A 15,489-nucleotide genomic window follows, 5' to 3' on the forward strand; every position below is an offset into this window, starting at 1 on the left:
GCACAAGACGCTCTCATAAGACCCACGGCCACTGCATGCCGCTCCCATTCTTCATGACCCTGCAGGTCGACAAGGGCCCACGGTCGGTGGAATGGCTGGAACACTATAATAACTTCATTACGGTGGCTGGTGAGGAAAACCCTCCGAAGCTATGCAGCATGTTCCTCAACATAGCCAGCACTGAATTCAAGACACTCATCAAGACGATCCCCGCTGACAACCTGCCCGATTTTGCGGCACTGATCACAGCCCTCAACAAAAGACTAGTGATTGAGCCCAATAGAGACTACGAGAGGTACATGTTCAATCAGCGTACCCAGAGGGGCGAAGAGACAGTGGACAAATTCATCACTTGACTGAGGATTAAAGGAGCCCACCACCAGTTCCATGCCTTCTCGCTGGATGTGGATGAAGCTATTCACCCGAGGGTGATTGGGGGGTGTTTGTCCCAGACTCTCAAGAAACCGCTCTCCATCGATGAAGTCCGCGAAATGGCCAGAATTTTCGAGAGAGTGGACGTACAGGCAACCCAGATGTCAGGGAGCACCACATTCAAAAAAGATAAGGGGGAGCTCATCACAGTGATCCAGCTAGCCAATCCAAGACCCGGGGAAAGGAGCTCCGGCAGGGGATACCAAACGGCCACCAGAATGCACAGGCAATGTTACCACTGCGGGATGACGTTTCCCCACTCAGGGACATGCCCCCGTGCTCACCAAGGAGGTGCAGAAACTGCAGCAGAGAAGGCCATTTCCAGTCAGTCTGTAGGAAAGGTAGGCCCTTCCCCACACCGCACATGACACCGCCACCACTGTACAGGGCATACAATCTGACCCCGCAGAACCCAGCATACCAGATGTGCCCCTACCAGCAAGGGCCGAGAAGATATGTGAGGGTGATAGAGGACCACTACCCGGAAGACGACCCCCAAGAGGTCGAGACCTATGAACAGAACTCGCGGATAAGGGATGAATACGATGGACTTCCACAGCCGCGCCAAAGCCAGTACGTGGCAGCACCCAAAGGACTGGAGTATGAGAGTGACCAGTACGACCAGTATGCCCAAGACGAATATGTAAACCTCATCATGGATGAGAGAGAAGCAAGAGAGGCACCCAGGATACCAGTGGAGATAGGTGGGAGACAGTTTTGCTTCCTGGTCGACTCTGGGCCACCGTAAACATCATGGGAGAGAAAGAATTCCTTCAAATACCTGACAGGCCAACGCTGGCCCAAACAGTGTCCACAATTTTAAAATGGGGAGATGACCTCCCCCTATACTTCATCAGATATTTCGGGAGCTGGCTCTTCCACAGAGAATTGTCCACCAACACAATCATCCATGTGATCCGGAGCCCCACCAAGGGGAGATGTTTGCTTAGCTAGCACACGGCTTCCTGTCTGGGAAACCATTCGCTCGACTGCGCCCCTCACCGATGCAAAGGACCAGGTCTACACCATCTGGAATGGTCTTCCGCCCGGATGCCCCATCACAAAAGACATGATTCTGAAGGAATTCCCACTTCAGTGCAAAGGGCTGGGCAAGATGAAAGGCCCCCCATAAAACTGCACATAGACACATCGGTCTGCCCCGTCCCCCAACACCCAACGAGAGTGGGATTTCACCTACAAGCAGCCATATCGAAAGAACTCAATCAGTTAATGGATGATGGCATCATCGAACCGGGGCCTGGCCCGACCTCATGGGTCTCACCACTGGTGATCGCGTGATCGTGCCAAAGGAAGGGGGATGGCTGAGGTTGTGCATTGAAATGAGGATGGCCAACACCTCCATCCAGAGAGAACGACACCCAGGACCACGCATAGAGGACATGATCATCCAGTTAAACAACGCAGTTCTTTTCTCCAAACTTTACCTCAACCAGGGGTATCATCAGATGGAGCTGCATCCTGAATAGAGGGGCATCACCACCTTTGCAACCCATGATGGCCTGTTTCCCTACAAGCGCCTAAACTTCGGCATCTCATCAGCGGCCGAGATCTTCCAGAAGGCCATCAGACAAGTCATCATGCCAGTGCAGGGGGCACTGAACTACAGTGACGATATCCTTGTTTTTGGAAGGTCGCGTGAGGAGCACGATGCTCCGCTGCTGGCAACCTGTGCCGCCGTCCAAGGTGCAGAACTGACACTTAAGACTGACAAGTGCCCATTCAGCAGAACCAAGCTCAAGTTCTTCGGGAACATTTTCTCCGCGGATGGCATGACGTCAGATCCCGACAAGGTTTCCACCGTTTTCAACCTGCAAGAACCATGCCAAGTAGCGGAAGTGCAATCATTTTCGGGATGGCAGGCTATTGTGCAAGGTATATCCCATATTACGCCTCCATCACCGAGCCGCTACAAAGACTGATGCAGAAGGACGTCCCGTTTGCATGGTCAGCTGAATGTCAAGGGGCCTTTGACACCATAAAACAGGCCCTGGCGGAAGCCCGGAGACTTGCCTACTTTGACCCGCACTGACACACGGAAATCGTAGTAGATGCATGCCTGGTGAGGCTAGGAGCCATACTAGCTCAGACAAATGGGATTGATGCTCACCCCAGGCACATACCTGGGGGAGAGAACAATCCGGCAGACTATTTGTCGAAACACACCCAGCAGGCAAGCCCATGCATAGACCCGGAGCCACAGAATACATTAACTATGTGACCTCAAACGCACTCCCACCGGCTAACTCACTTGAACCCGTTGTGTCAGCCTCAGCAGCGGACCCCCCCAATGGCCCTGGTGATCAGTCTGACAGAATACAATAGTATTAAACCATCCGGGAGTGTGCAGAGACAAATTGGAAAGACTGGCCAGGGTGCAAACAGAGTTGGCTGTAAAGGACAAAACGATACTCCTGAGAGGGTGTAGACTTGTCATCCCAGCGACACTTCGGATTGAAGTTATCAAGACAGCCCACGAGGGTCACCGAGGAGCGGACAACATGAAAAGGCAGCTCAGGTGCCATGTGTGGTTCCCGTTCCTGGATGCTATGGTTGACCGGTGGGGGAAAAACTGCATAGCGTGCCAATGCACAGCCAGGGCCGAGGCCCCAGTCCCAATTCAACCGATGCAGATCCCTGACCACCCCTGGGAAAAGGTATACATGGATTTCTATGGGCCCCTTGAATCGGGAGAATATCTGCTACTCTTTATAGATGAACACTCGAGATTTCCAATAGTGAAGAGATAAACGTCCACAGCACAGCGTTTGCCCAGGTTGCTGCGATATTCAACCAGGTCGTAAGTGAGTGGGGAATCCCGGACACCATCAAGTCCGACAATGGCCCGCCATTCAGTGGGCATGAGTTTACGACCTTCGCGAAGCACAGGGTTTCACCCACCAGAAGATCACGCCCCGCTGGCCACAAGCCAACGGGATGGCCGAGAGGTTCATGGCCTCAATCAAGAAAAACATACAAAGGGCATGCATTGGGGGCGCTGACCCACACCAAGCGCTCTGTCGACTGCTGCGGTACTTCCGCAACACACCTCACGAGGCCACCAACAAGACTCCTGCGGAGCTGATGATGAAGTATCAAGTTCGCACCCGCATCGTGAGGAACTCTGTCGGTTAGCCAGAAGCAGACCATGAAATTATCAGGAGAGACACCGAGCGGACAGCAAGAGCTCGGGTCGAAGCCGATGAAAGGAGAGGAGCTAGACCAAAGGAGTTTCATGTAGGAGATGAGGTGTGGGTGCAGCAAGCCATGTCCAGAAAGTCGGACTCTCGATTTGCTCTGAGCCCACTTCGGGTCACCGCAGTTAAAGGGACTATGGTGACGGCTATGAATTCAGAAAAAGAGGTTTGTTGTTCAAGCATGTTGTTAAGAGAGAGGACGAAAAGGCCTCTGCCTCTGCCTCCTGATCCTGAACCTCGTGAACCTAGGGATGAGCTGTGGATTCTCCCTGGGCTATCCAGTCGCTACATGGCAGTGCTGACGCAAGGTGCTGGGTCGGCCCCAAGTGGTGAAGGCACTTCCCGACTGCAGCGAACCATCAGGAAGCCGCTTCGCCTGGTCGAGGAATGTTAAAGGGAAGCAAGGACATTTGTCTGGAGGTGTTGTTAGTGTGCCCTGTCTCTTTAAGACAGAGACAGTGTCACGTGGGTTATGACACGGGAGCGGGGAGGAGGAAAAGGGAACGTTTCAGTTTGCTGTTAGATACGAATAAAAGAAGATGTATGTATCCTCTCTGGTGCGCATCCTTATTTCCAGGGCCTAGCAGCCCTCAACAGGCCCAGCGCCAGCAGGTGCTCAGCCGACTGGTCGGCAGAAGAAGGGACCCAAAGTACCCCTTCAGAAATTAGAAAGTTTTGGAAAGGAGATTTGGGTGTCTAGATAGGATAAAGTCTCCTGCTGAGGGCCCCGACTGAAATGGAATCGCAGCACCACCAGCATCAGTAGCTGTACCACCAGTACTCCAATGCCAGACACACAAGCCGCAGGCAGTGTTGATCTGAGGTGGCCGCCCAGCAGTTGCAGATAATACAGGAGGAGAAGCTAGCTTAACCACTGCGCAGCCGAGGCGCTGAAGCAAAACACCCCAGGAAAGGAAATAGAAGAACAAGGAACCACGTGAGGAGTGTGCGAGGGGAAACACTGCACAGCGGGGAACCACTGCGCAGCCGAGGAGCTGAAGCAAAACACCTTAGGAAAGGAAATAGAAGAACAACAAGGAACTACGTGAGGAGTGTGCTACTGAAGGCTCTGTTCCAGCCAGTACAGAGAACGTGACTGGCGGGGTGAGGCCGAAGGTGACGCCTGGAAGGTGAGCCACGTGTGCTTGCAATTACACTGAGGGACTATTTATTTTGCTGAAACATGCCTCCGGTCCCCTCCCCGTGAGCGAACACTCCTATGAGTACGGAGCAAGGGGTACATGATGTATGAATAATAGATATGTTACTAATCAGTGATACGTTAATAAATTATATGTCTTATTGCCTGAAATCGTACAATACTAAAATCAGTACAAACCATGGGATGGTCAACCCTGGGGTTTCAACATGCAGCATTTGTTAAACTAAAACATTGAAGTAATCATCAGTGGCACCTTGGAGAACAGCAATATACGATTTACATATGTAAACCCTCACCCCAACTCTCCAATGAGCCCTCGAAGTGACTCCTGCAGAGAGCTGTGGAGAATCACTTTGGCATGAAGGTTTGCTAATTTGCAACAAATGTTACAAAGCAATATGAATATAATGACAAGATGCCTGCCAGTGTTCAGCTGAGATTACTTCCTGTCTAAAGGTAAACCCAGATCCACCATGGCTCGCTGAACTACAGAGTAGGCCAGAGAGACTTTTGGCATTGCCAGGCTCTTCAGAGGAGTGGATGTGCACAAATCAGACTGTTGAAGGGCTGAGCCATGAGAGAGCAGGATTCTCCAGTACCTTCCAGACCTCCTCCCCTTGAACTTGCTGTGGAGAAGCCAGTCCAGAGCGCATATCTCAAGGGAGAGACCGAGAGAGACACAAACGTTATCAGCATAGCAACAGAGAGACATGCACAGTTGCAATCCCTCTGGAGGTGGTTCCTCACAGCCAGAGGGGACAGGCCTTTCAATTCAGACTATTCAGGGTGCCCAAGAATAGCCAGGCGGGCCGGCACACCATTCTGCACCTATCGTGTTTCAATGTGCCTCTTCCCTTAGAGAACTTCAAGATGGCCGTGTATGCACAGAGCAAGGGAGGCTGGCTGTGCCCAGGGGAGCTCAAGGACGCATATCTTCCCGTCAAGTCTGAGAGCCCTGCCACAGCTTTCACAGCGCAAAGAATATCTCTTAAACCTGGCCAATCAAGATTCACACGCATTGCTTTCACTTTGTAGTGCAAAGACGTTTAAATGCCTCCTGAAATGCATGCATACTGGAGGCGTTTCCAGCTGGATCCCATGGAAACGGTCTGCTTGTAGCAAAGACTAAAAACAGAGCGATTCACAGGAATTCTTTGCATTACCTCCAGCATGCATGCTGGCGGTAATGTATGTTTTTTGCCAGGCGGGTTATATGAGGCAACGATAAGTTTGATTGTGTTGATGCTCCACCAGCTAACAAGCAAAATTCCCTTGAGTGTTTAAACAGAAGAAAAACCAGGAATACACACTCCTCCCATGATCTGTGATATTCACTCACTGCTTCACACCCATTCACGGTCCAATTCACAGAAGCATTTTATAATGGCCCAACCCCATATGAAAGCGTTATGTGAACCAGGCCCTATGTCTAAGTCAGTTATGCCTCAGATGGACTGTCACACACAAAACAACAGCCTGCAAATCTTGTTACCACAGGGAGATCATTATTGACCTCCTCTTAGCCAATCAGAACGTTCAGTGCCGTCAATAACAACTGGCGTTGACTGCATCCTCCGCATGCTTGTCTTCAAAAGCAAAACAGGGAAACAGCAATGCAATGTCTATGAAAGCATTTTTTTCAACAAGACACTTCCTTTCTGGGAGGAGCAATCTTTTGCTGCAACATCACACACTCAGCCACTCAATAATACACATCACACTGTCAATTCACATTAGTATCATCATTTTAATCTCTTTCGCGCTCCAGTGGGATTCTAGAAACCAATGGTCAAAGTGAACGAAATGTGAGAAAAAATAACAAAACCTCCACGATGTAGTTCAACATTTCACCTTTTCTCTCCTTATGTTGCACTGTTGTCTTTTTCTTCTTCCCCTCCTTTATTTCCCAATGGTCTTTATCTGTTCTACAATTTGATTTAACAGTTTTGACATTCACATCTGAGATTCTGACATTAACATCTGCATCTGAGACGTGAGACGTGACTTCTTGTAAAAATCAAAAAAAGAAAAAAAAAAAAAAAAAATTTCTTTTGATTGTAGACAAGTATAATCAAAAAAAAAAATAAAAACACTAGCAATAACCGTACATAACAAAAAGGTTTGCACAAACTGCAAAGTAAGGTTTGTGCCCTGAAGATACACTATCGCCCCTTCCTTTGTGCTTGAACATTCACCTTTTGTTTGTCAATAACAGCTTCTGTAGTTGCCTGTGATTAGGTCATATGACCATCTGGGTGTTAGTGACAGTTTAACACCAATAAGATGGAGGCCTCATTTTCACATTATGTCATTTCACGTGTTATTTGTAGAGCGCTCATTTGCCAAGGCGAGAGTGCATGTGGCACACTGACAGGACCAGGTGTAAGTGAATATCCACTCAGTCACCCCTCTTAACCAACCAGGGATTTACCAGTGCCAAGCGGGCAAATGCCCTGGGCTCGGCCGTCAGAGGATGATGCAGGCAAACCTTATTCACTCAGACCGAGCATCATGGGGGTCTATGCGGCCCGGCCCCAGCAATGATCCTATAGGACACAAGTTAGAAGTCTGTTTCGTTGAGCTCTTGATTCGCGGGATATCGTCCTGGGCGGTGGTGCGAGGATTCAGGACCGGCACAGATGCCTCAGGATGCGGACAATGCCGTCAGGCGCACTGCTTTCACTAGGCTCCTCGCCATCTTGCAAGCGTGAGCCCATCTGCTGGGCGAGAAGGAAGAGTTCCCGTGCGAAAACAGGCTCGATCTAGAAGAAGGCAAGCCAAGGAGCAATAGAAATAGAAAGAGGGAACAGTGAAAGAGAGAGAGAGAGAGAAAGGAAAGGAGTAGTTAGATCGGGGTGAACTTTATGGATTAATCAGTATTGATTTGCATTCGTATTTCCTTTGCTTGGTCAGCTATTCTCCTCAGGCAATATACCTAGGAACTCATGTTCCTCAATGACATAATATGAAGGCAGTGAGCCATTACGTGTTGACATACATGTAGGCAGTTCCCGCCACAACATTTTTCTCATTTGTATGGCGGAATGCAAAATACGTCTTACTAGTGTGCAAGCCGCCTTTTGCCCTGCACTTTTGCACTACTTCCTGCAAAGTGAGTAAACGCTGCCTGACATGCCCGGATGTTGGGCAGCGTTTAATTGCAATTGTTGCCTACCATGTGAGCATAGCAGGCAGTGTTCACAATGGGTCCCTATGGGGTCCGCCTGCTTAATGATGGTGCAAAAAATCTGGTGCACCACATAGGGACTGCCAGCATTTGCACCAGCATGAAAAGCCATGCCGGTGCAAATGCTGGGGCATTTGTATAGTGGAGAGGAAGCGGGGAGATGAAAACGCAAGTTGCCCCTCCTGCCCGTCATACAAATGCATGAACATGTGGCGTGTATGGAAGGTGTTAAAGCCTTACTAAGGCTTTTATGTCTCCCATTCATGTTACCCCACAATGGAACATGAGCTCCTTAGGGGCAGGATTCTTGGCTGGCGGTGCTGGATTTGGCCCAGTAATGCAAACTACATAAGACCCGCTTTGGCAATAACCAGGGTTTGCCCAAAATAAGATTATCAAAAGATATTCATTTTTAGCAAAATGTACAGTGTGTTGGTTTTTGAGGCCATGGTAATGGCTAGATTACTTACTATTACTCTTGATTAGTCCGCCTCATTCCATTACTTGCCTTCATGAAGTTTGTCCATAACCTATCAGAGGCACCCCATCGTCCTATCAAAATGAATTACGAGTACCCTCAGGTATACTCGCCAAGGTGACACTTATAGCGAAAGCTTATTGATATTGATATTTTATTTCTATTGCGCTCGTACACAAGTGTTTCAGAGTGCAAATGGTGCTTAGCTGCCCCTAATGGATTATTTCTTCATCCCAGTAGGGGCTTGGGGCAAAGCTAGGTACATGAGGGTGATCCCAACGGTAGAATCAGCCTGTGGTAGCCCCGTGTGCTCTGGGTGAGTACAGCAGGTGGGGCTGGTCTGGACAAGAATAGGGGGCATGAGAGGTACCCCAAATTGGCTTTATTGGGACCCACTGGGAAAACCAAAGGCAGCTCTTGCGGGAGGCCACAAGGCAGTCAGGACCCTCTTAAGAGTAAGGAGAAGGGGTATTGCATGGCGTCACAAGGCTGAGCAGTACCAAACCAGGCAGACACAGAAGTAGGCTTATCAAGCATCACTGGTGTATTAGGCTTTGTACACATAACAGGTGAGCAATGGAAATATAACCTAACAACCAGGTGTTTTCACTTTGAAGGCGATTTAAGAGGACAAAGTCAGAAAGATTTCAAATCCTTCGTCTGCAGCCCCCTCCCTAAATATTCTCTATGTTCTCAGTCACTCAGAGTCTTGGGTTTTTTAGGTGGCCCCACACTTGTTCTTGACTCTTGCTTCTGTTGATGTAGATCCTCTGCTTCTGGTCCTGGAGTTTTGGGAGATCTCCACGCTTGGGTCTCAGAGCCCACATGCTCATGCACATTAGACCTGGGGTGTAGCTGAAGCTAGAGCTGGGTGACATCAGGCTAAGCCCAAAAGCTGCCAACAGGAAGCATTGCACAGGGTGGATCAGCAGTGCTGTCTTTCCTCCTTGCCTGAGAGACCTGGCACTAGACCCAACAACCCATCTTCATCTACCTCCTTCATGAGTCAATCCAGTGTTCTGCATAAAGGGCCTTCCTCTTTTCCTCCTCACCTCTCGTCTCAGCTACTCTCCTCCTTCCACTTCTCCTTAATTTCATTGACGTTCAGCACATGCTCACATCTCCATCTCTCATTATATAGCCCCTTTTAGGTGTATAGTCTGTCTTTCTTTTCTCCTCTGCCTCAGCCTGTTATTGGCTGTCTCTGCCACCTTACTGATGTCTCATCCAATGACCTCCTCTGTATCATCAACCTCCTTCACCAGGTAGTAACGCTCTCCACATCTCCTCTTTTACTGTTGTCTACCACCTTCCTCTTTTTATGTTAATTTTTCCACATCCCTCTTTTTGGTCTGTATCTGTTCCTCCTTCACCTTGCTTCCTTTCTCCATACTCTTCACCCTTTCTCTTTTCTCTGCCTCCTTCTGAGGTCCAACCACCTCCTTTCTTTTCTATCTACTTACTTTGCCTCATTCCCCTCTCCACCACCTCTTCCAGTGACCCCACCTTCCCTCTACTCTCCTCTCTCCAGCCCCCATTCTTCTGCTGCCTCTTAACTTCTTCCCCCTTCCTCTCCCAACATTCTCCTGCGTCACCATGCACCACTGCCAATCACCACTGGTTTCAAGAAAACTCCCGAGGAACCTAGCCCAACCCCAGGAATACAGTAAGTTGTGCATGCTCATCTCCCTTCAGTGGGGATAGGTTGGCTTGCTCTGGTCCACATGGTTCTCTCACCTGTTTGGGCCCACAACCCTCCTGTGCCAAACTATGATCAAGCCACTGCAAAGCCCAGACACCATTTTGAATTGCTATTAATTTTTAAAATATCTGCTACTGCAGAGCGGGTCCGCAATAGAGAAGCTTATTACTTCATGGTTCCAGTAACTTTTTCTCCACACTTACGTTGCTCTGGAAAATCAGTCCTAATGTGAGCAGGGACTTTAAAGGCCTTTCGTTTATAGACGCGGAATTCAGGGACCATAGCAAATTTTGTATTCCTACGATACTGAGCTTGGACTTCCCCTTAATGGTAGGGTTCTGGTTGTTGTGATTTTAGGCATATTTAGGGCATACTGGCACCACAGGAGTTCAGGAGTGTCTGGACCTACACTTACTCATGTTCCCCCTTAAAGGTAGAGGGGCACCTTCTTGTTTCTTGTGAAAAGCCGCTGCCAGCTGACTGGGGCATTGTGAGGTAATCTCAACAATGGTGGCACACAAACCTCCATGGCTACCCCACTTCTTATCCCAAGAGCAAGCCGCAGGACACTGCCACAATAGTTGGATAATGGAGGCTCGACAAGCATTGTGCACTACAGTAAAGTTATAGCTTTCTGTGTCATGTAATCAAGGGTGCATGCATGGCTTTGGGACAAGGTGTAATGATGATTATGTGCAGGAGAAAAGGGCTCTAGCCGAGACCTTTAGGGACATGCTAAGAGACAGCGGTGGTCAGCTTGCCAAATTAAGGGTATGCGTTGAAGACTGGTTCAGACTCACTACGAAATCAGGAGAAATTTGGCCTGGGAAGTCCTTAAAAATGCAATAGCCATCGATGGGGAGGCTCCCAGGTACTCACTGGGCTCCCTTAAAAGCAGTCCACCACACTACAGAATGTCATATTAGCGGTGCATGGAAATTTGACAGAATCACCCCTGTTCTACTTGAACAACATTGGTTTCCTCTCCAGGCCAGGATACTGTTCAATACTGCATATATCATCTAGAAAGGATTCACTAGTAGCACACCAGTGTACCCTGTGGTTAACCTCCACATATGTGGTGGCAAAAAAGCTCCTTACGCAGCATATTGACCGACTGGCTCGAATCACAACTCGTCAGCAAAGAGAATACCAGCAAACAATCTTTCCCTTTTCATGCACGGAAAGCTGTGGAACTCAATCCCAGTATTGGCTCGGAATGCCCCCACAATTCTCCAATTTTGCGAATGAAGAGGGAGACCTGAGAGTAACCCCCGTGACCCCTCCCCAACTCTCAGCCAGGAGACAGAGAAACGCCCTTCCTCACCATCGTTGATGTACTGCAAATGCAACAAAAGGTATTCACTCAGACAACCATTTAGACCATACCCGGCTGACAACGTTGAAGGGATACAGCTGCCATTGATTCAGCAAGTTAACTGACTACAACCTCAAAGAAGCTGGTGACTTCGAGATTGACATCCTGACATAGATGCGTTAAACATGAAGCATATAGGCATTGTTGGGAAGGAGCTAGTGCCTTCCTGCGCCCAACAGCTTTAGATTTAGATTTAGCAGACAAGACAGAAAGGGACCAGACAATAGTAGACAATTTAACTAAGTAGACAAGAGCTCAGATGGAAGATCAGGCAGAAACAAGTCAGTCCGGTAAGCAAATCAGGTTACCAGTGCATCAAGAACAGAGAGCAGGGCAGTCAACAATGATAACCTAGAGAAGGGAAGAATACAACAGAACACAAAGCAATACAAGGCAAAAACAGGGCAGTCAGAGAGGAGAAACACAAACAATTAACAAAGAGCATATGGAAGACCATAGTTAGAGGACTGAGGGGTGATGAGAGGAATTACAAAATTCGTGAGCTTATCTATGGCCATAGGAAGGTAAGCAGTGGCTAGGTCCCTAACAGCAGCCCGATATTACCAGGTGAGGGGACGGGTGCTGTGACAAATTGTCAAAAGTGTCAGAGGAGATATAAGAGTCAAGCTACGTGAATGGCTGCACAAAATTTTGCGTGGGACTCAGCTGTTTTCTATTGGATGTGGCACTCAGGCCGAGTGTGATGAATGTTTATGGTGTGTGTGGACAAACAGTGTGTATCACAAGAGGTATGAGGCTGTGCTGACTGAACCCCAGGTGGTACACTGCTGTATTCCCTGTGATGCATTGTATGAGGGTTTGGTAAAGAAGGACTGAAACAAAGTAGGAGTTAGTCTTGTGGAGCGTATCATAACAGCCTGCCTAAGAGGTGCCGTGTCCCACCAAATATACTCCCCCATGTGGGCCCAAACTCCAGGGGACGGGTGGATGATAGTTTGTGCACAACTGTGGTCCAGACTAAGTTTGTGCAGGACTGAGAAGGAGAAGGCCTCCCACATAGGTTGATTTTGTCAAGTGCTGAGTCTGATCTGAGGTTTCTGTGAGGCCCGTAGCAGTGTACATTTATGCTACAGGTATTCCGCCTACGTTGTGAACAGCTCAATGGGTGATGCACATAACTTTGAAGGTGGATTGTCGCCTGAATGGGAGCCAGTGATGGAGATGAAGGGCGGGGGTGATGTGTTCTCTGGGTGCTAGGGCTAAGAGGAGCCTCGCCGTTGTGTTTTGTACTTGCTGGGGTTTTCTTATGTTAGATGCGGGGGCACCTAGGTGTAGGGCATTGGCAAAGTCTAGGCATGAAAGGATAGCAACAAACACAGAGACTCTGTTTGGGAAGGTCAGGTAGGGGAAGAGGGCGCGGAGGATGCAAATGCGCAGGTAACAGCATTTTATTACAGAGTTGATGTGCTGTTATAGGGTCAGGTTCACGTCCATAATGCATCTGAGATTTTTTACTGTCTCAGAGGTTGAGGGGGCCTAGGGAGAGTGGCCACTGGGGGGGGTTGAGGGAATAGGGAGGTCTTCCCTAAGAGCATGATCTCAGTTTTGCCACAATTTGGTGGGATGTGGTTCGTCGTCATCCAGCGATCGATTTCTGGGAGACATGTTGCGAAAACGGGCGAGGTAGCAGTGGGGCTCTTTGGGATTTTGAATTTGGGTGTCATATGAGTAATTATAGCACAATAGTCCATGGGATAAAAATGTTTGTGGGAAGGGGCTCAACTAGAGGTTAAAGAGGAGAGGGGAAGGGAGAGTGAGACCCCCTGCGGCAACCCATAGGTGACTGGGCGGGAAGCCGAGGAGAATGGAGGCATGTGGACTGTTTGCAATCTGTTGGAGAGGAAGGTGGAAATCCAATTCAAGACCGAGTCCTTGCTGCTGTGTGAAGTCTGTTGTTGAGGATGGCATGGTCAGTTGTGTTGATTGCTGCCTAGAGGTCAAGCAGGATTAAGGGGGTGCAACCTTCCAAGCCTGTGTGTCTTTTAAAATCATCCCAGATTGAGACTAGGCAGGATTCAATTCCTAATAAGGGTTTGAATCCAGATTGGGTGGGGTCGAGGATCTGTTTGGATTCTAAGAAAAGGCATATTTGTGAGTATGCCATTGATCGGTTAATTTAGTTATATATATATATATAGGTTGTTTAAGATGGGTCTACAATTGTTCGGGGCAAGTGGGTCGAGGGAGGTCTTTTTGAGCAGATGCTTGAATTCTGCTGGGAAAAGGCCGGTTGTGAGTGATGTGTCGACGATGGATCTTGTGAAAGAGCAGGGGCCAGGGGTGTACGGGGGATCTTGAGGCATGAGCGAGTGATAACATTTAAAAAAATGTTTTTATTGTTCTTATGGCTTTACATAAAACCTTTTGCACTATAAAATATAAAAAGGAGAAATCACAGTGTGATACAATCAAAATTACAATCTTTTATAAACATTACACATATCAATCATCATAATAATAGTTAACATTAAAAGATATTATCTAGATTCAGTAATAAAATCCTAAATTTCCACCTAAAAATATTATCTAATGTATTGTAAGGGTGCAAAAGTATGCGTGTGACACAGTGGTGGCATGCTTGTTGGCACAGACTTTTATTTATATATTCAATTAAAGAAAAGGAAAACCTATCTTGCCTTATTTCTAAGAGAGGTTGCTCTACCTCAACAAAAAGACTAAGGAATCTGTCAGTAAGGAATCTGTCAGGATGTCCAATAAAGTCAAATGTTCACCGTTCTGTGTCCAAACCCATTGCCGTCCCTTACATTCTAGACTAAAGAAAAACGTATCTTCTTACTCTAGAAGGAGGCTTCTCTCATTCTGGACACTAACTCAAATGTCCAGTTCTTCATTTAAAAACCACAATGAGTTGTGTTTTAACTTAAATGTTCTTGATATAAGATGCTCCTCCAAACATATACAAATAGGATTAATGAGGAATTTCTTTCCCTCCTCTTTTCTTTTTTCTTTCACAGTCTGTCTTATTTCCCATCAAGCCTGGTTCACTATTCTGCAACACAGTTCCCAAGAATCCGTGGGGGGTTGAGGGGGAGGAGGGCTTCACAAATGTAACATCAAGTCTGGTTTACTATCCTGCCAGACTTGACTGGAGATCTTAGTGTTCCAGAAAATGCCTCTTCTTTTAGCAATGGGTCTTCGACCCCTTATTTTTTCTCGCACTTCTCTCTCACTCTTCTGTGGGTCCCAGACCCTCTGGGTTTTCTCTGAATCTCCCCGACTTCTTGTGTGACTTTTCTCTCTTTTGTGTGGGTCTCAGACCCCTCATAGGTCGTCTTGGGATGTCCCCGACTTGTTGTGGGCCCCAGCCCCTTGGTTGCATGCTTCTTCAGATTGAAATGGGTCCCTGGCCCCTGTGTTCTGTTGTTGCAGGGCTTCCCTGACTTTGTGTGGGTCCCAGACCGTGGTGTGCTGCTATTGTGGGGCTTCCCCAACTTCGTATGGGCCCCAGACCATGGTGTGCTGCTTGCACAGGACTTACCTAATTTCTCAGCGGTCCCAGAGCACTCTCTCAGGCTTATCGTTTCTTGTTCCCAGGTCTGGTTCACTAACCTGCCAGGCACCGTTTCTCATATGTCAGTTTCTTTGTTTTTCCCCCTCCAAGTACTGGTACGAGGGAGATGGGGCTCTTCACCCTTCCCCAACCGCCTCCTTCATTCTCCTTTATCTCTACCACCTAAAACGGTAACCCAAGTACCTTTTGTGGCGTTACCGGCTTGCTCGGGTGGCTTCGCGGAACTGCTTCTTCCTGCTGCGGGCTTCCACGTGCCTTCCAGTGGTCTTCAGGTTTCTTCACAGCATTCCCCTGTCTGTTCCCTCTCGGTGTCCGATTCTCAGTCCGACCGGGTGGTCCAACTCCCAGTCCCTCTCGGACCCCTGATTCTCCAGCCTGGGCA

General features: G+C 48.4%; 1 protein-coding gene across 2 annotated transcripts in view; it reads right to left on the reverse strand.

The window, feature by feature from the left end:
- Positions 1–6,536: 6,536 nt before the first annotated feature.
- The window catches only part of LOC138580445 (interferon regulatory factor 4-like), a 134,013-nt gene continuing 125,060 nt past the window's right edge, over positions 6,537–15,489 (reverse strand). For both annotated transcript variants that reach the window (XM_069651003.1, XM_069651002.1), the window contains exon 8: positions 6,537–7,571. In XM_069651003.1, the coding sequence (XP_069507104.1) occupies positions 7,434–7,571 (138 nt within the window). In that variant the 3' untranslated portion in view covers positions 6,537–7,433. The remainder of the gene's footprint in view (positions 7,572–15,489) is intronic.

Source organism: Ambystoma mexicanum, chromosome 3p (assembly GCF_040938575.1).
Source record: "Ambystoma mexicanum isolate Mex_15411 chromosome 3p, UKY_AmexF1_1, whole genome shotgun sequence".
Classification (NCBI taxonomy): domain Eukaryota; kingdom Metazoa; phylum Chordata; class Amphibia; order Caudata; family Ambystomatidae; genus Ambystoma; species Ambystoma mexicanum.